Source organism: Bicyclus anynana, chromosome 20, assembly GCF_947172395.1.
Source record: "Bicyclus anynana chromosome 20, ilBicAnyn1.1, whole genome shotgun sequence".
Classification (NCBI taxonomy): domain Eukaryota; kingdom Metazoa; phylum Arthropoda; class Insecta; order Lepidoptera; family Nymphalidae; genus Bicyclus; species Bicyclus anynana.
This window is the reverse complement of record NC_069102.1, coordinates 8,631,112-8,652,069: the sequence shown is the minus strand read 5'-3', so window position 1 is coordinate 8,652,069 and position 20,958 is coordinate 8,631,112. Positions and strand designations below refer to the sequence as shown.

Sequence of the window (20,958 nt, the reverse complement as noted above, 5' to 3'; positions counted from 1 at the left end):
ATATTATTATGTAATGTATTTTGCATCAGAAGAGATTTGACCAAGATGTCAATCTGTCTATAATTTTTATTATTGAATTTAAAATGTTGATAATTCTGTAATTTTACCAAACAGTGACGTAAAAATAAAAATATTAAAACGATTTTAATCAAGCAATTCTGATGTTTTTTTTAATAATATTAAAAATGGATTAAAACACGTTAAAATACTTTCATTTACACATTAAGAATATTAATAAGTCATCTGGAAATGTGAGAAAAAATCTTTTCGTTTTATACATTCGATCATATATTACCTCCTACGTTTAAATATGTGGGTAATTTAAAATTTACCATTTACATACTTAAGGTTATTATTTATAGACAGCGATAAGATTTTTATATTCTCCCAATGAAAACGAGATGTTTTCATAAAATTTACAACAATGAAACAATCCATATAGACTAAGAGCAGATGAACGATTTATTGTGACTGCTTTTACCGATGATTTTTTTATCATAATACCTTTTATTACGTAGATAATAGCGGAAATTGGTCAAAATGAGACAGATTTTTAGATGCATAATTTGCACCGATACAAAACGCTACGCAGAAATTGTCCATCAGCTTTTAGACCAACAATTAAATATGAGATACTCTTGAATTGTATCCGTAACTAGTTTTACGACTTTGGTCAATAAGGCATTAAGTATAAACTTTTAAAATATAAATTTACTTTAATTATTGTTCTCCTTAATTTTACACTTGATATCCAATACACATTTATTACAACAATATTTACAAAACTCTATCATTTGAGTATTAAAGGACAACACTCTATGCATACCATAGATACCATAGATAAAAGATGCATACATACAAATATAGAAAGTGCTCCTAAGAAATCAACACGTCGTAGAACGTGGATTATCAGAAGGTCGAGAATTTTTTTTTTATTCTCTACAAGTTAGCCCTTGACTACAATCTCATCTGATGGTAAATGAGGATGCAATCTAAGATGGAAGCGGGCTAACTTGTTAGGAGTAGGATGAGATCCATACTCCTTTCGGTTTCTACACATTGTACTGAATCGCTAAATCGCTTGGCGGCACATCTTTGTCGGTAGGGTGGTAACTATCCACGACCGAAGCCTCCTACCAGCCAGACTAGGACCAATTAAGAAAACTTCAATCGACCCAGCCGGGTATCGAACCCAGGACCTCCGTCTTTTAAATCCACCGCGCATACCACTGCGCCACGAAGGCCGCCTAAATAATACTGACTTAAGAGTCCATTAAAATAAACTATAGGTAATTGTAGTATAGTTAAAATAAAATGCTATGAATTATGATATACAGGATGACAGAAATTAAGACACATTCCTTGCAAGGGCTTAAAGTAGAACTACGCCTCACCCTGTATATTAGGCGTGTGTGGATTCTTACTTCAGCATGCCCTTTATACTCATAATGACACTCATTTTCGTTCATGAATATATTATTGTTATATAACACGTCAATAACGTATCCATAATGTTCATAATATAACTCGGAAGTTTCAAGTACATAGTACAAAATGATTACATGTGACAAAGTACTTTTTTTATTACACGAATTTCAGTGATTTTTTTATAATATAAATCATAGTTTATATTACTAATTTTCTTTATTTTATTATTTTATGAACACTTTCTTTTCAGTGCATTATTTTTTTTTCGGATGTTAGTCCTAATCGAATATTATTATAGGATAAAAAATATTAACTTAACCTCTTTAGCATCAGTCAGTAAAACGAAAATAATAAATTTTTTGTCAAATCTCAAATTAATCATTCGTATAATAAAAAGATACTATAATAATACTCAAAGAGACGATCGTAAGAAATCTATACATGCATAAACCTTTGAATAAAAATAATACAAAATATCTTTGTACTTAATTATAACAGCGAAAAAGGACTTAACTTGGTTCTTTTACCAAAATTCTAAAATACTGACAAAAACACAAAGAGGTTTAGAATTAAAATGAATGTTGGTCAGATAGAAATCAAGATATAAAAAAATATTTGGTAGTACCTACTTCCGTCGAAAAACTAAATTCAGAATGCTTAAGAAGTGTATAAAAGAAGTATATAAAACAACAATACAAGAAAATAGGTACAAAAAAAACAATACAAGATAATAAAGAACTTAAAGAATATAATATTATATATAGAATATAATATATAGAAAGATAATAAAGACAAGATTATAAGAGAATAAAGAACAATACAAGAAAATAGGTACAAAAAACAACACTCCATTCTTTTTCAATCTCCATTAAGCATACCTAGATTTTGACCATCGTCTCTTCACTCGAGAAGGTAATTGTATTTCTTCTATAACTATCTATCTACAGTATATTTACACAACTAGAAATATTGAGTTATACTTTGGCAACAATTTCTGTGGGGTCGGTATTTTGCATAAATCGAAGTAAACTTATAAACACATCTAAATACCATTTCGTTGTCAAAAACTGACAGTAAATCGGTAAATAGGAACGACTTAACATTAAATAAAACACTTGTAAACGGTAGATATGACCCCTTAATAAATCACAAAAGCTGAATATATGTGTAAAATCAGACGAGCTGTAGAATTACATCACAACTTTCGTTATCTACAATCTTTTTGGCTTTGATTTCCAGAATATGTTTATCATTGACAAAAAACCAAGATCCAGTCAAAATGCAAAACTAAGCATGTTCTTTTACAAGTAGGTATATGACCTGAGAAATATAAAAAAATCTTGCCTGAGGGAGTCTCAAGTACTTTTTTAATTGCAATATTAGTTGATGATATCCTTCGTATTCAGAGTCATGCTCAGACCAATTATAGAAGGATCTGTATCGCACTCACAGTCACGAACAAAATTGTCTGTCATTTTCTGAGGAAAGCGAGCTTAGATTTGGTATATATCTTATACTAAACTAGAAGTTTTTGACCGTTTTTTACACAATTCAATTACACAAAAAGGTATTTTTACGGAGCTCTTTAACCGACGAACACGATTACAACTATTTAACATCGATTCTATAGAGAGTTTTTATAATCGCATCAGATCGTTGATCAGAAAATTAAAGTCTAGCGAGGCAGGTCCTATACAATAATTGGTCTGAGGGGTCATGGCAAGGTGTTTTTATTTTTCCCTTTTTTGCCAATACGAAGTTTTGATATAAGATTAGAACGTCGTCGTGATATGGGAGGTTACCTTAGTAAAGGGTGTTTCACACGTTAATCTGGAAGGCTTCGCGTGTCATCTTGGGGTCGCAGGCGAGGGCGTGCGCGCGCTTGCGCCGGGGGTGCCCCTCGCACTCGGTGTCGTCTGAAAACCGCGACGGAGGGTGGATGTGCTCGGTGTACGACGGGTAGTTCGATATACTGGATCGAGAAATATTTTGCTACTGTGTAATACCAGGAGTTATTTTGGTACTATATCTATTGCCAATCGTGTTACACTGTGTGAAATATTCTTCCAGTATTTCGAAGTAGAGAAAAAGCTAAATACCAGGTGCTCCGAAAGTAAAATAATTTTTCAAAAAAAAAAATTGTGTTACACTGTGTGCAGGAATATTTTTCCAGTATCTCGAATTGTTTTATAGTGAGGGTAGATAACTAGATACATTTTTTTATTATAATTTTGGAATAATATTCATTTGTAAGAAGTTTGTTTGTTTGTATTGTGTAGTGTAGCAAAATGTCTTCTACAGTGCGTAAAACTAATCTATCGAAGGCTTATATTTGGCAGATCAAAGTGTATACTCTTATCTAATCAATAATTTTCAAAAATGATAATTCATTCTATTTTTTCAATTTCCATCATGTATAGCAAATAAATAATGCAATGTCGTATTGGATTCATGAAGTATCATTTTTGATCAAAGATCTAACGAACACGTTACTTTGATTTAATCTGTAAAATGTTTTGTCGTATGGACAATTTACTAATATCTAGCGAATGAGGAGAAATACTTGTGCTTATAAAATTGTCGCATTGTTTTAGATGATTAAATCAAAGTAGTTAGTTCATAATAACTTTCGCAAAGTAAGTCTGTTTTTTACAGAAAAGCGTAATAAAATTAAACTTAAAGCAAATACATAATAACTTATTTTTTGTTTTTTTCAATTTTAATATAATATTACGTGTAATCTAGTGTATTTTCAAAGTGTGAATGGATTCACCTAAATGTGGTCTCGTCGTTGTGGCTGCTGTATCCGCTAGAGGAGCGCACGTGCCTCTTGCCGAGCGCGCCTGCTTTGCCCTTCCGCGATGGGAAAGCCTTCCTCACGACTCCGCCCACTGAGTCGCCTGACGATGATGACGACTCTTCCCGCTCTACACTCGGGTCTGTATAACATTTAATAGATTACTATTATTACTATTATCCGGCTCGAAGGACCATTAATCAACAACTAGATTGTGTCATGTGTGGGCTTATCTTTGTTAGATTGGCATACACTAACCATTACATTTACTAACTGTGGTCGCTTGTTAATCTTTATTGACATCATAATCTGCCTATTTTGATTTACTCGGGTCTGTATATCATTTGATGGATTAGTATTATTAATAATATCCGGCTCGAAGGACCATTTATCAATTATATATTAGTTAGATTATGTCATGTGCGGGCTTATCTTTGTTAGATTGGAATACACTAACTATTACATTTATTGACTGTGGTCGTTTGTTCATCTTCATTAATATCATAATCTGCCTATTTGCTTCATGAACTCACTGAAAGGCTAAAACCACCTGTCTCCCATAAGGCAAGGAGCCTTTAGAACTTAGACTCACAACACTCCAATGCGAGTTGGTGGACTTGGGTTGACTATGTATTAGATGTTAATGACAATGATCGGGACCGACGGCTTAAATCTCCGGAGTTTCTAACATGATTAAATTACCAATATGAATCAGTATGAACTGATATAGTGAATTTCTGGCACAATGAGATTTATAGCATAGGTAGTCTAAGTTAGTCGCAATAAAAGTTAATAATATTATGTTAGTCGTTACATATATACATCATAACTTTTGCCAAGAATTCTTTATTTTGTGTTTAGATCAATAGATTGTACTCGTAGAACTGTTAAGTTTGGAAGTCTAGATTAAAGTCTAGAATTGTTAACAAAATAATATTAACATTTAAATTATTGTGACTTTGCTATTGGCTGGTGTATAATGTTGCTAAATTGCTGTTAATAAATTTAAATACTTGAGCCGATATTTCACATCTCACTTGGACCATCACGAAGAAATAAAATGCAGAATTGGACAAGGAAAGGCTGCATTTTATAAAATGTCTAAAGCCTTATGTGAAACCAAGATTCCTTAAGTGTACCTACAAGATATCGCGTCCTTAAGTGTTATGTGTGGTCCACTCTTTTATATGGGTGCGAGACATGGATCCTGAAAAAAGAGTGTTGTCGACGGTTGCAAGGTTTTGAGATGTGGGGGCTAAGGAAAATGTTCAAAATTTCCAGGAAAGACTTCGTCTCGAATGATCAAGTTTTAAAAATACCGAAGCCTCATAAAAATAATTATGAAGAGGAAAATTGCATTTTTCGGGCATCTGCAATGGGTTTCCCTCTATGAGTTTCCTAGGTTGATCCTAGAAGGTAAGATACCCGGAATAAGTGCTCCAGGAAGACAGCGAAGAAAGTGGATAGATGATGTCAAAGATGAAATCAAAAGACATAACATACACACAGCTTAAAAATATTTCAAAAGATCGGAAGAGTTTTCTACACATGACCGCAAAACTTCAGACTGGTATAAGGCACCTAATGATGATGATAATATTGAATGTACAGTTTACTGTTTTTTACAAGTAAACACATGTAATTAAAGTACAATATGAATTACAGGCGGTAGGGTGTGCAGGGCGCAACCTCGCGCCCGGCTCGCTGTCCGAGTGCGGCGCGCTTGCGTCGTCACTAGCGTCGTCCTCGTACTCTGTAATGGGCAGGTGCAGCGTTAGTATCTTCTTCACCTCCGAGTCCGTCGAGCCCAAGTTGTCCGACTCTGTAAGGTAACAACATCGACTATTAGACAATGATCATAATTTCGGGACATGACGCTGTGTTGATATCACGGAAACGACAATTTTTGGTATATTTTTTGGGATTAATTCTGAAAAGAATGATTCTCAGTTTTTGAAACTCTCATCATTAATCAAATAATTGTATCAGTTAACCTAAAATATCGATTTGGTAATAAGAAGAATCTAAAATAAAATAAGAAGTTACAAAAAATCCGTTCCGATTTAAAAGATCTGGGTAAGACGAAACTTAAATAAATAGTTATTTTTTATAAAGTAATCTAATGGTCTTTAAACAGATTCATGAACTGCGTCGAAATATGGCCGTTTGAATGCTATTTGGTTTATAAAACATTTTGATTATCATTTCAGAAACTGAGGGAATTGAAACCACAATAATTATTATTGTTTTCACCTGCCTCGCTCAATAAGAATAGTTATATATAAAGTAAAGGTTGCTGTCGTTTGTATAATATCATTGACACAGCGAAAAAAGCACGTAAAGAGTGTTTGAGTAGAAAAAGATGTATGACGTGATAATATCTTTGTTAAGAGTACCTAAATGATTATGTGACATCGACCACAGATGGATGATTGCTGAATATATAAAAGCTGAGGAAATGAAAGGTTACATTCAGTACTAGTTCATGGCAGTTATGAGAAGAATAGTTCTAGATATATATAATGTAAAATCAAAGATTAATAAGGATAATACAATACGTTATGTGCATGCTTACCTTTATAAATTACAACACCAGTTACGCTCCCATCAGGTTGCATAAAAGGCGATCATTTTGTCAAATTTAAATATCAATACTTATAACTTAAATGGGTTAAATTAAACTTAAGTAATAGAAGGTGCATCTACGTAAAATAAAACTAATGTACCTAACTACTTATAAACAAGCTTTATTCGACTTACATCCTTAACATAATACGTACCTTGACTTTCTGAATGAGGATCTCTGAGTCTGTTTCCTTTTCTTCTTACTTTTGTATATTCTGGTTCTTTACCCTGGAAAACAATAATATATAATAAGAAATACGAAAGAAATACTAGTTTCCCAGAGATACTAAATTGATGTTATCGTCTTATTAGCACCTAATAGAAATGAGTAAGTACTACTAAAAACATTACATGGAAATGATAAAGTAAAAGATAAAAAAAATCAAAATGATTATTATGAAAAGATACCTTATTTATTCCCAAAATACCTAAATATACCTAAACTAATACAAGATCTGTGTGATTTAGTTCTGTTCTGTGTATATACTACGAAACTAGCGGACGCCCACGACTTAGTAGGCGAAAGACTCAGTTTTTGTTATACATTCCGGGAGAACCTTGGATAAGTCTATTTCGGTTCAGTAGATTTTGCGTGAAAGAGTATCAAACATCCATGCATCCATACAAACTTTGGCGTTTATAATATTACTATTTGAATGCTGTGGTAATTTCAGCCCATTGGCTAGTACATTACGCAGACAATAAGTTATCGGTGACATAGATATAGACTTAATATCATAGACACTACAGACTTAAGCCGGATGTAATAATGATGTATTCCTACTTTATATTTATCGTTTTGCTTGAGGTCGTGATAGACGAAGGAACCACGCACGGAGTGGTAGGGCCCGCTGTAGACGTTCCCACTGTAACTGCTCTCACTGTAGGCGCTGGGCTTTGTTAGCTGGAACGTGGCGTACGGGCAGATATCTTCAATGTACTCTGTAATCAATTGTACAGTCAATTAGACATTGCTATTAAAACATTGATTACGAAGGTAGTTCGTAAATTAGAATTAGTAAAGTAGATCGATGCATGTTATGATTCTTATTTGATTTTGTAAACTACTAAGGAATATGAACGTTATATTACTGCTATTGAAGTCTTTTTTAGTTTGTTATGGACATTTTAAGACATTAAATATCACGTGTCTCAAACGGTGAAGGAAAAACATCGTGAGGAAACCTGTATATCTGAAAATTTTCTAGGTGTGTCAAGTCTGCTAATCTGCATTGGGCCCGCGTAGTGGACTATTAGCCCTCCCTCTCATTTTGAGAGAAGACTCGTGCTCAAGAGTTAACCGAATATGGGTTGTTAATGATGATGATGATAATGATGATAATGATGATTATAAAACAAGTATGGTACCATTTGAAGCATGTTTGTAATGATGCTGCGGTGCTGGGTGCTGAGCGCGTGTCGCTAGGTATTGCTGATCGCGATTGACTTTGTTCTGCAGCTGAGCTACCGACGGGGATTCACCGACGCCGCTCTCTGGTTGCGTCGTTTCCGTTGGACCTGCTTCTGGCGGTAAAGAAACGTACGTATTAATGAATATTGCATTCATTGCTTTTCATCCGACTGCAAGAAGGGTCATGCTTTTCGCGCGTATCTTGTATGTAGGTATGTAATGTTTTTTATTATCTCATATCTTCCAAACCGCCGAACGGATTTACGTACTTAAATATCGTTAAGTAATCTTAGATAGGTGAAGTTAAAAAAAAAACCAAAAAATTGTTTAAATAAAACTCGAGGTGAAAAAAAAATATTTTTTCGAATATTGCGATATGGGTGTCAAACTCAAGGGTTCATCAAAAGGATTTCAAAATGGTATATTGGCCATATTAGAAAAAAACCTGCAATTAGAAAAAACGTTATTTATTAATACAGTATACGCGCGGCGGATGACTAGGTGCGAGCAGGTTAGGCAGTGGGGTTTATATTTTTTTTAATTATTATCTTGTTCAATGTGTCACTTAGTATGTTTGTCATAAATATTGCTTTCAAATATAGTAGTTAGTAGGTATGTTCTCGTATATAACAGTTGGCAGATGCTCTGGTCTTACAGCAAGTTGCATTTTTATTAAAGGAGCTACTTTAAAAGCAACGTAAATACTTAGTTATTATCTAAAAACGGATATAGTAGAGCTACCTATTGAAATGGTCGGCTCCTGGTCACCAGGCAACGAAAAGTTCGAATATGGTGTCTGATAAACTGATCCATGCTTCAGGTTACGTAGGCCACAATGGCAAGCTATGTTAAAAATTAAATTGAAGCTAGTTAAATGAGCAAGAAACTTTAAGGTAAGGTTTTTTTTAAGGTTAACTTAAGGTTACATAATAAGTTTAGTTGTCAGTGCTATTAGGTTTAATTCATAATTATAATGACTAATAAATTTCTGAAGGTACTCACTATTTCTCCGTACTAGAAGCACAATCGCTACCAACGCGGCTAGAACAAGCAGAGAAAGCGCTGCAGGCAATAACACACGAGCGCCTCCGAACGATCTCGTGCCAGCTGCTGGCACTGCGGGAGATACTTCGCCTTCCAACACTGTAAAGGTAACAATACCCTATTTAGCTTATTCTGGATGAATAAAAAATAATTTGTCTGGATTGATATAAATTGCTGCTTTGCTCTGAGTAACCGCTCTTTACTTCAGTTTGTTAGCTGGGTATTGCCAAAAATTCTGGATAAATAATATTCTATTTTGCTGTGCAATTATTGAAGTTCTCTTCAGTTTACTTGCTTACCTATTCTGCTTCGTATTGCTAAAAGTTTTTTATTGGATGAATAATAGTTTGTCTAATGATTAACTACTTTTTGTTTGCTCATGCTGCTTTTGTATTTTACAAAAAAAACTGGCTCTACAAAAATAGACCACCTGAAAAATAGATTCACTAACTGTAAATTCCTGAATATATACTTTGGCTTTCAGTTTAAGATGTTAGGAAAAGACGTATTTCACTTACTGCCACTAAGCGAGTGCGTAGTAAAGTTGTATAGAGCCAGCGCATGCCCCGCGTTATTGTGAGCCGTGATCCTCAGCTGGTAGTGCGTGGCGGGCGATAATCCTGTCACGCTGAAAACGCGCTCCGTAGCTTGCACGCTGTTTGAAACGAGGCGCCACTGGAAATGTAAACAATGAGCTGTTTAATATAGAGAATAATCTGTTTTTGATGTTTAATTTTTATATTTGCATAGACAAGCGTGTGCCACCATAGGCAGCATCAACTTAGCTTACGATCAAATTCTTAGCCAAGTTACACATCAATTATCTTTCTAATGTAATTAATTTATAACTTGGGTACAGGTCCAGGAGTGCTAGCACGCGAGCGTACGCTAGCTTATAAAATATACTTAACGGTACGCAATAAATGGAGTTAGATTGTGGGGTTCGTCGAAATATCACCTCATTTAAGAGGTAAATCTTCGTCTATAGAATAATTATTATCTTTTTGACATTCGCAGTCCAATTCGCATGCGTTTTACACTTCGCCTGTTTATGTTAACTCTTAGTAATTTATTGATAAACGTACCGAAGTTCTGGCGCCATCATGATGTTATCTCATGATGGCAGAAATAAAGCCATCAAATATCAATAATAAATCAGAAAATAAGTTGTTTACTTACTTGTGATTGACTGATTTCGCGGTACTCGATGACGAAGTATAAAATACCACATCCGCCGTCACCCCATGAGTCCAGCCACACAGTAACCGTTGTAGTGTTGAGCGTTATCATTTGCGAGTGTTTCGGTTTTACTGGCACTGGACAAAAAGTTTAAATTAGTTATGTTAGACAAGGTCAAAAGACAACCAAGACTGGTAGAAGTTTGCACGACAATAGTCCAGTAGTTGTTTCGTTTTTCTGATTGTGTAAGTGCCGTAGGCTCCTTAGAGGACCTCAGAGGCATCACTGGGTCAGTTACGATGTAAGCTGTAAAAGCGGCACCCATTCAAATACAATAAAGTTTATTGTCAAAGCAGTTTATTCTCGAGTTGCTTTTCCAAGTTTATAAGCATGCCACTTGTCAGCAATATATATTCCTTGCAAGTGACATAATTGTGTTGGATCCATTTGGTCCGCTAAATCCAGCAATAGCATGACTTATTTTTTCTCTAATGATTCTCTCAGGGAACTAGCCCAGACGAACGAAATGCGTACGAAATGCGGCCGCTTAACCGTGGAAATATTTCACTTCATTCTTTCGTCTTTTTATTTAGTGCATTAAACAGTTGAATGGAATGGCAGTTTTAATCAATTAATCATACCTGTGCCTTTTGTGTAGGCATGCACAATGTCACAGGGAAGCCCAGTGCCGATGCGGTTGAAGGCAGTAATGTACAGCTGGTAGCGGGTCCCGCACCACAGGTTGGGGAGCACGTGCTCCGATGTGCCCGCCTCTACCTGCAGCTCCTCCCAGTCTCCGTGCTCGCGCTTGTAATTTATTACGTAACCTGGTAAACAAAATTACACATATTCATCATCATTATTATCAACCTATAATTGTAATACAGCCTTCTATAACCTGCCCGCCACACAATGTACGAGTGACGTGGGAAGTAGCGGGGGAAATACGCAGAAACGCCGTGTAGTCACGTTACTCGACCTACCCACCGTTTCCTATTTTGATAGTTTTGAGTGCGAGTCAAAGGGTTAGTACGGGCGTCGTGATTATTTGCGCTGTGTGCAGGCAGACAAAATGGCGGCTACATCGTGGCGAGGAACATTATTTGGCTGCGGCATAAGAGGGGGCTTACAACTAAGACCCACCATTTCATTGCAATGCCAGTAATAATGTTTGACTTAGAACGATCTCTCTCAAAGGTAAATGGATTCAAGATTAAAACTTTTTTAGTTCTGGACTGAGAATTTCAAATTTTATTGCGATGACTTCTTTCAAAGGATAAAAAGTAGTTCAAAATGATTGTCTTGTATCAAAGCTACCCTTATAAGTTTACCTAAAATAGGACTGCCACCATCTCCCTGGTCGCTCCACTGCAAATGTAGGGAGTCTGCGTATGAATCAACAACCGCTAAAACTGGAGGTTGGGGCGGCACTTTCACCTCTACACCATACGTAACTTCGTCTCTTCCATGTGCGTTCTCCACCAGGCATGTGTAGTTGCCACTGTCTGCGTATTGAGTCATGCTGAAAAAAAAAAACAGTTTATCAAATCTAAGTAGGTACGAGTATCAATAATATAATATCGAAGTATATAATGATATCTAAGTAGTGTCAGCCAATCATTTCGGAAACATTTATTTCAAAGTCAAGTTAGCTCTCTGGCACATCGATTCTCTTTCTACAATCGGAAACTCTTCGAAACATACAAAATGTATGGGAATGACATTTGCTATTTGCAGGTCACGTGATCGAGTTATAGATCGAATCGAAGTTTTCGAGTCCAGGAGATCAAAATTATTATCATGGCCAGAGAGGTTATGAAATTCACGTCGAGAAAAAAAAGCTGCATGTCAAGATATTCGACTTACCTGATAATAAGAGTACCATCGATAGAGACATTTTTTCTAAGCGTGGATTCCAAAAGTGCGCCATTCATACTCCAAGTCGTAGAAGGTGTTGGAACACCAACTTTGTTGCACGCTAACGAAATGTTCTCTTTCCATGGTGTTACAATGCTTCTACTGAATGATGTTATTCTAGCTGGTACTGCAAATAATGCATAGAATTAAATTAGAGAAATAGAATTATAAAAAAAATATAGTAAGAAATATCTGATACTGCCTAAATGGTACAGTAGTTAGGTCTTAGATCACGAGGTATTGGATAATGGATTCAAGTCCTGGGTTAGGCTTTCTGAAGTTTTTCTTTCTTCTAAGAAACTCTCAGTCAAATTCAGAGTTGGGAAGTTGTGACATTTCAGGCCGGAGAACACTAGTCCTTGGTCCCGGTTATTTTCCTTACAGAGATAATTTTCGAGACATTACTTTATCACGCCAACCTACATTGGAAGAGCTAGAGAAGAGAGAGATAATGAGCTGTTAATAGTAGGCTGATAATGAAGAATCATTTATATCTAAATTCTAGATATAATGTATTCTATGCTATGCTATGCATGTTGCTATTTATGATGATTTAAAGTTATTTACCAGAGTCAGAGGGAAGCACAGTAACAACTCTCGTAGCATCTCCTTCTCCAAGGCGCGTAGAAGCTGACACCCAGAATTGGTGCGTCGCTCGTGGGGGAGATCTAGCCGTATCGTGCGATAGAGTGCTTGGTGACAACATGCGTTTGTGAGTGCCTTCCTGAAAATTGACATATTGTTGTTAAAATCGTCATCAACATTATTAGCCAGCATGTGATTCAGCTACGCGAGTAATTGAGATAGGTATGTAAAGTAGGTATTTTTGCTTTTTCTGCAGATTCCATGTCTAATTCGATCACGCGACTCTGTTGACCGCTGTGTATCTCCGAGTCTTTTTACGAGCCCCATAATAAGAAACCGAAAAAAGAAGAAAATGTTGTTAAGTATTACACCGCTACATGCAATAGGTACATAAAATGCAATGCTTACTTCTCTTCCATCTTCAATGACACTCATGTACAGAGTATAGCCAACTAATACACCATTGGGCGATGCGGGCGGCAGCCATGATACCAAAATTTTGTTTCGTGATGAGACTACCGCTTTTATGTCAGCCGGTGCCGATGGCACTGTAATGAAAGAGCTGTCTTAAATATTTGACTGAAATATCAGGATAATGAAGTACGTAACCTCAAAAGGCGTTGCAATATAAACTTATGAAGGGATATAAGGATGTACGTTGTATAAAAATTTAATTAAGTATTACCATCTTCCTCAGTGTGGCAGTAAACTGGAGCTGCCCTCACACCATCGCCAGCAGCAGTAAACGCACACACAGTCACAGAATAGTTAGTGTATCGACGGAGTCCTGATAGCGTTGTGTGCAATCCGGATATTTGCTTTGTTACTGCTTCCTCGCTCCCTGAAAGTTTACAAGTTGTCACATTATATCAGAAAATTTTGGATCTGGTTGAGCTAAACATTATACGTTTTCGTATCATCATTATCACATTAATTAATGGAGTCCAGTGCTGGAATTGCTACTTTTGTAGAGTTTTCCAAACAAAACTGTTCTGCTTTACCTGTAATCAGTAGTTAACTGATTGAAGACAAGAAAGTGAACTTACCATACCAATCGGTGACTGGAGCATAGGTAACTCGATATCCTTGTAAAACTCCGTTTCTCCCGCGCATCGGTGGGGGTTCCCAGGTTACTCGAACTGATTGCGAACTTAATGCTGTACATTGTAGCGACCCGGGAGGTAAACTGGGTACTGAAAAACAAATAAATTGGAAACCTAAACACCTAGAAATATATAATAATTACCGGTCACCCGAAAACACACACGAAAACACGAATTTTCACACACTCGTTATCGGTGGAAATATCCTACCTATCTGATAAATAATTCCTTCCTTCATTTAATCTACATGTAAAAACTGCAAAGTTCCACCCGGTAATTCTAGATTTTAGTGCAAACAGACAGACAAAAATAATTTTGACATTAATTTGTTTTTTGTTATACTTCACTTCTATCACCCCAATTCGACTTTTAGTGATTTTGTTCACATAGACAGGTATAGATTTATTTATGTAGTCTGAATTATTTATATAATACCTCGACTGGAACAAGTGCTTGGTTGGTTCAGTAGCTACGGATCACAAGGTCCTGGATAGGACTAACTGTCATATCGTTCTTCTTCTATCTTTGGTCGTTTGTCGTTGTTCCCAGTCAATAAGTACCAAATCAAACATTACCTATCTATCAACATAGGTAAGCCTGCCAACCCGCATTAGAGCTCCATATTCCTATATAATAGAGGCTTGACCGAGTAGTGGGTGGTTAAAATAGGCTGTTTATTATGAATATTTAGACTTACCATCTTCCATAGTAGTAGCAGTAGTAGGTGGCGAGGCGGGTCCCGCCCCTCTGCTGTTGTAGGCTTGGACCACGATGGCATACGCGGCGTGTTTCTGTAGACCTGACAACGTCGTCCGAGCTCGCGCTACCCCTGTACCCTCCACAGTTCTTACTGTATACGATGCACCGCCTGGGCCACTTGCGCTTAGAACTGTGCTATTGCTGTTTAGCTGTACACAAAAAAAGGGGAATTATTTTTAATTATTAAGGCTTTACCAGACAGTAGACGAGATGGAATGGTGACGCGACGCTGGCGTGAGTTCTTGAGATGTAATGTACAGCTATAATACAGCAATCCTGTTTTACATCAAACCTATTGAAAATCAAGATAGACTACCAATGCTTCGGAAGGGCCACAAATACATGAGAAGAACAAAACTGAACATTAGTGCAGTCTTTAAAGTGGCATATTTTTTTGCTATCCTTCGTCTAATGAGTCAGTGCACATTTGGAGTTTCCATTATTTTTTAATTTTCAATTGCCAGGTGATGCTTGCCCTTGCCCTCTTTCGTATGTCAATTGGGGCAATTGCTACCCAGCTCTCACATCGCTACATGTGTTCTATGTTAGGTAGTAACCATTATTGATAAATCATACCAGAGTCGCGACGCCGTCCCGTCATGTGCACAATGTGGCGAAACCTATTATTTATTAATAATCTAGTAATTGCTTTATTGCTACTAATAAGCTTACTTCTTGAAACCCCACATAATATCCCAAAATGTTTCCATTCCAAAGGTCCCGTTGTGGTGGGTCCCAACTGACTATTAATTCTGTAGAACTTTTGGCTTCGACTCGTACGTCCAACGGTGGTCCGCTTGGCACTGGAAATAGGTAAACTTTTTAGAATTTATTACTTCGATTTCTAATAATTCTAGTATTTAGCGAAGTAATTTAATTGCCTTCTTCTGTAGTTGTGACTTGTACAAGTTGACTTGGTTCGCTCTGTCCCAGACGGTTTTCAGCGATGATTCTTAAATGATAAGATGTCGCAGGTTGGAGGTTTTGTACACTGGCAGATGTGACGCTGCCAGGTACTATAACCTTTTGTGGTGTTGTTGGCCATGGTTCTGAAATAATAAAATAAGTATAGTTTGAGATAGGGTATTCATTTGTTTATCTCTACGTATTTTTTAATCTATTTATTGTTTTAATCTATCTATTAGGCTCAAAGCCACTCAGCGGGCGATGGAGCGAACCATTTCTGGAGTTTCTCTGCGCGATCGTATCAGAAATGAGGAGATCCGCAGAAGAACTAAAGTCACTGATATAGCTCAGTGAGTTGCGAAGCTGAAGTGGCAATGGGCGGGGCACATAGTTCGAAAAAACGGTGAAGGTGGACGAAGATGCTGGAACGGCGATCCCGCATCGGAAAGCGTTTTGCAGGGAGCCTCTGGACGCTGGTTCGAGACTTTTGAGTCTATGTCAAGCAATGGACATCCATCGGCTGTTAATGATATTGAATGTATTTATAAATGATGAATATTTCATGTATGGATACCTAAGAATAGAAAAATAAATGAATAATCTGAAGATACCAAAAATGAATGTTACCTGGGGCTTCCTTATATTGAACAATGTAGTTGATGATTGGACTGTTTCCCGCGTATGGTTGAGTCCAAGATATTTGTATAGACCTCGATTGTTGGTCTATTATCCTTATGTTCTTTGGCATTTCTGGGACCTAAGGAAGAGTTAAAGTTTGCTTTTAGAAATAGAGTCACAACATTGTAATAAATTTGTCTCAATTGTTGTCCTATATATATTGAGCCGTGATAGCCCAGTTGATATAACCTCTACTCGTACCTCCAACTTTTCAGTTGTGTGTATTTTAAGAAAGTAAATATCGTGTGTCTCAAACGGTGAAGGAAAAACATCGTGAGGAAACCTGCATACCAGAGAGTTTTCTCAATTCTCTGCGTAAAGTTTGCCTATTCGCATTGGGCCAGCGTGGTGGACTATTGGCCTAACTCCTCTCATTCTGAGAGGAGACTCGAGCACTCGAGCAGTGGGTTGATGATGAATGAATGACGAATACTAGCCTCTTGTACTACGAGATGAATGAGCATCTCATCCTGCCCGTATGCGTTAGAAGCGCGACATGTTAGAGCGCCCGTGTCCTGCCGATATGTCTGCAGTATACTCAGCTCTGACACAAGTCCATCGTCCAGTACTTGTTCCCGGATTGTATATCTGAAATGACATTGTTTTAAATTAAATCTAAATTAATCAAAATGATTGAATGTATTTTTAAAGATCGATTTTGACTCAAATACCTCAGTTTTCTACCAGAAGGTATAATATTTAGATCATAATTTCCTTGTCCTAATCCCACGTAATTGGGGTTGGCGAAATATGTCTTATTTAGATTATTTAGATACTACGTTAATTAGATTAAATAGTTCTTAATCTATATAAAACAGCTAATAACGATATTGTGGGATTATGTTTACGTAGTAGAGGTCTTTGTGCCACCGCGCCCGACAGAGTAACTACCAGGTACTACCGCAATGTTTATGTCTGACTCCCAAGTAGTCTGGCTGTCTTCAATGATCTTCAGGCAGTGAAGTGCACACTGCACTAGGTTTCAACTAGGGTAACCAATATAGCTACGATACTACAGCTACAATTTCTAGACATTTTTTATACTTCACAAGTTAGCCCTTGACTAGATTGATTGTACGAGTATCATCACTTACCATCAGATAATGGTTAGTGATGATAACATGTTTGCTTCCAGTTACCTTTGGTCCAAGTGATGAGCGATAGTGTGGTGATGGGGACTCCGCCAACTGACTTCTAGGGGCGCGTCGCCTGATGCAGCACACTGCAAGTGAGCGGCCTCTCCTGCCGTCACTTGGACTGTTTTGCTTTTCATAGGAAACCTGGCTGGTGCTGTAAAACCATAAATCTTAATATATAAATGCGAAAGATCACGATTATCGGCATCATCACGATATCTCGAAAACCATTTGACGTACAGAGAAGAAATTTAGTAGGGAGGTAGTTTACAGTTACTAGACGTCATATAAGAACGGATTCTGCAAGAATGCCGTATTAAAGAAGTTGCATCTTCTCTAGTTGAATATTTCTATTTCTACTTTTCTGTCTCATCATCATCATTATCTACCCATATTTGGTTCACTAATGAGCACCAGTCTCCTCTCAGAATGAGAGGGGCTAGGCCAATACGCTTGCACAATGCGGATTGGCAGACTTCACACACTTAGAGAATTAAGAAAATACTCGTGTATGCAGGTTTCCGCACGATGTTTTCCTTCACCGTTTGAGACACGTGATATTTAATTTCTTAAAATGCACACAACTGAAAAGTTTTAGTTGCATGCCCTGGACCGAATTCGAACCCACACCCTCCGGAATCGGAAATTTCGAGGTACATGCCCCAGACCGGAGTTGAATCTACGCCCACCGAATCGAAGGTAGAAGTCATCTGTCTATATATCACTCTAATATTATAAACAGAGTGTGTGGGTGTTTGTTACGCTTTTTAAGCTAGAACAACTGAATCGATATAAGTAACCTTATAAACCCCGACAAAGAGTTTCCGCGGGATAGTAAAAGTCCCCACAAAAAAAAATTACGTGTCAAAGACGCGGGCATCAGGTAGTATTACTTTTGGTTTCGTTGCCATACATCTCCCTCTTTAATTATTCAATCATCAATCTAAATACTTAATCTTACATTTTTTCTATACTGACGTTTCTTTAGGTCAAGGCGGAATTGTATTAGTCTGGCGTGTCGTGTCGTGACGCATCAGAACAGAATCGGTATTATACATTTTATATGGCAACGTTTACACTTAGAGCTCGCCTCATTACGACATCATGGCAACGTCGCCAGCGGCAAAGGCCTAGCTACTACTGGCATCCGAAGGTCGCCAAATCGAGTGGCCATAGCGTCTCGACAGTATAATAAATAAATATATAAAAATAAATAAATGTACCTACACTTACTTATCTTAGTTGTTTTTTTTTTTCATTTCATCTTTTTCTTTAAATATGTTTACTATTTCGTCCCGACCTTTAATTTTTAACTTACGATCAGAATACTCATTAGATGATCTATCCCATACACAAGGACGGTTTTGAATTTCTGTTATAAATTTTTCAGTATCGAAACTCATTATTTTCAACACCAACTAGGCACTATATTTCGAGCGAGCGAGGTGCAGTTTACCGTGTACATTATAGTGACAACGTCGCCAAGCCGCCAGAGTATCCAGAAGCCACGTAGAGACCAGTAGCTCGTGGCCACGCTTCCATTTTGGCGACGTTGCCAAACCGTCGCCAAGTGAGATAGGTACTATATATTTCAATATTAACTGCTTGGTTACGTAGCCGGCGACGTCGCCTTGGTGTCTTAATAATGAGGTAGAGCTCTTATGACATGTCGTGATGGCTTCTGATGTGCCGCATTCAAAATGTATGAAACTGATTCTGTTCTGATACGTCACAACACGTCACGTCAGACAAATGTAAATCCGGCTTTACACACACGTTTGTGCTGTCACTCTACATACAAAGACAAAATTTTCATCAGAAAATAGAATAGACAGATATATATTTGGCATATAGATGCTCAGTAAATACCTACTCCTATCTACTTAATGTGCGCTATTGTAGGAAAAGGCAAATTGGAAATCCAACAAAGAAGTCTCTTCAATTGTGATGGTCGGAACACGGAAGGCTGTCGCTTCTATGCAATGACTGATTCAATAGACATACTCGTAGTACGCACCTACCTATATATCCATCGGTCTTACTATACAATGGTATTGTAAAATATAATTGACTAGCGGACGCCCGCGATTTCATCCCCGTGGAAATCAATGTAAACTTTCAACCCCTATTTCACCACTTTAGGGACTTACTTTCGCATTTACGGTATTAGCCACTGAAACGCCCATGGGGCGCACTGGTCCTGGTAATCGATCGACCCTTGAACGCCCGTGGGTTATACGTATGCCCGGTAAATTTAGCGCGGCAATATTTTTGTCACTGTGAATTTTATTTAAACTCTGGCATTCTCTACGTTGCTCTCTAATTGTAGAGTGTGTACTGTGCCTTTTTTCTATCGACAATATATAAACTTGACTCTTATCATTTTGTTAAAATTTGATTTTTGAAATGTCGGGTACTTGGTTTTATGGTTAATTTAATGATCGAAGTTTAATGATTTTGTTAATGAATTTCTAAGTTTAAATGGTTGTTTTTATGATCTTTTATTCTAGAAAATGTGTACTTTAATTTGGTGTATAAATGTCTTAGTGTTGTGTAAGAAAAGTTTGCCGTTTAATTAAATTAAAGTCAAAGTTTAATATTTTTATTAAAAGTAGATATTTTTTGGCGGTTTATATACAACGGTAAAGTTATTCTCTATATTCTCCCCTGCACGACGTGGTATTTTATTTTCAAATACGTGCGATACTTAAGTCGTCGTAACGTTTTTAGTAGGTCGGCATCTAGCGGAATTTGGTAAATTTTGCGGATTTTTGGCGATTTTTAGGGGGCGGGGCTTATCGGGGCGTTCATTTATATATCTGGTTGATATCATGGGCGTTCAAATATAGTAGTCAGACATACTTCATTTAAGAAGACTGAAAGTTCGTCAGTCTATGGTCCTATTAAAGGTTAGTACGGTAAGGTACTACAGATAAGTATTCGAAATATTCGTTTAATGGACAATCTTATTAACTGCTTAACGATAAATACCCAAGTATATTCATAGTCTATCCGTATTAGAAATGACCTTCACCTATCTGTTTAATCAAATTCAGTACGTTAAAATATATATTGCGAGTAGGTTGCCTAAAAATTTCCTGGCTAAACTGTCATTTACCATTATTAACTACATTCATAGTTTAATAGTAATAGAGGTAACCTACTCGCCATATATTTCAAACGTACTAAATTTAATAAAAACACTTCATCCATTAAACAGATGCTGGTCGTTTCTAATTCGGATCTTTACGGATTGTTTACAATAGCCTTCTATTTACGAAGATTGAATCACAAACAAATGCTACCGTAAATAATAAGGATTATTCGCGGACCCGCAGCGAAACAAGGGATCGGTTTATGCAAAACTAACAAGTTTCTAGATGCCTCGGC

General features: G+C 36.9%; 1 protein-coding gene across 1 annotated transcript in view; it reads right to left on the bottom strand.

The window, feature by feature from the left end:
• Positions 1-2,742: 2,742 nt before the first annotated feature.
• Positions 2,743-20,958, bottom strand: part of LOC112051032 (cell adhesion molecule Dscam2) — a 298,384-nt gene continuing 280,168 nt past the window's right edge. The window contains exons 17-38 of the mRNA XM_052887824.1: positions 17,572-17,722; positions 16,870-17,020; positions 16,382-16,511; positions 15,730-15,897; positions 15,521-15,651; positions 14,787-14,997; positions 14,033-14,179; positions 13,672-13,827; positions 13,395-13,534; positions 12,969-13,125; positions 12,351-12,528; positions 11,816-12,006; positions 11,126-11,311; positions 10,485-10,621; positions 9,824-9,980; positions 9,264-9,404; positions 8,219-8,374; positions 7,635-7,792; positions 7,006-7,078; positions 5,889-6,047; positions 4,202-4,367; positions 2,743-3,400 (exon numbers count right to left, since the gene is read on the bottom strand). Coding sequence (XP_052743784.1) covers positions 3,247-3,400; positions 4,202-4,367; positions 5,889-6,047; positions 7,006-7,078; positions 7,635-7,792; positions 8,219-8,374; positions 9,264-9,404; positions 9,824-9,980; positions 10,485-10,621; positions 11,126-11,311; positions 11,816-12,006; positions 12,351-12,528; positions 12,969-13,125; positions 13,395-13,534; positions 13,672-13,827; positions 14,033-14,179; positions 14,787-14,997; positions 15,521-15,651; positions 15,730-15,897; positions 16,382-16,511; positions 16,870-17,020; positions 17,572-17,722 — 3,398 coding nt within the window. The 3' untranslated portion in view covers positions 2,743-3,246. The remainder of the gene's footprint in view (positions 3,401-4,201; positions 4,368-5,888; positions 6,048-7,005; positions 7,079-7,634; positions 7,793-8,218; positions 8,375-9,263; positions 9,405-9,823; positions 9,981-10,484; positions 10,622-11,125; positions 11,312-11,815; positions 12,007-12,350; positions 12,529-12,968; positions 13,126-13,394; positions 13,535-13,671; positions 13,828-14,032; positions 14,180-14,786; positions 14,998-15,520; positions 15,652-15,729; positions 15,898-16,381; positions 16,512-16,869; positions 17,021-17,571; positions 17,723-20,958) is intronic.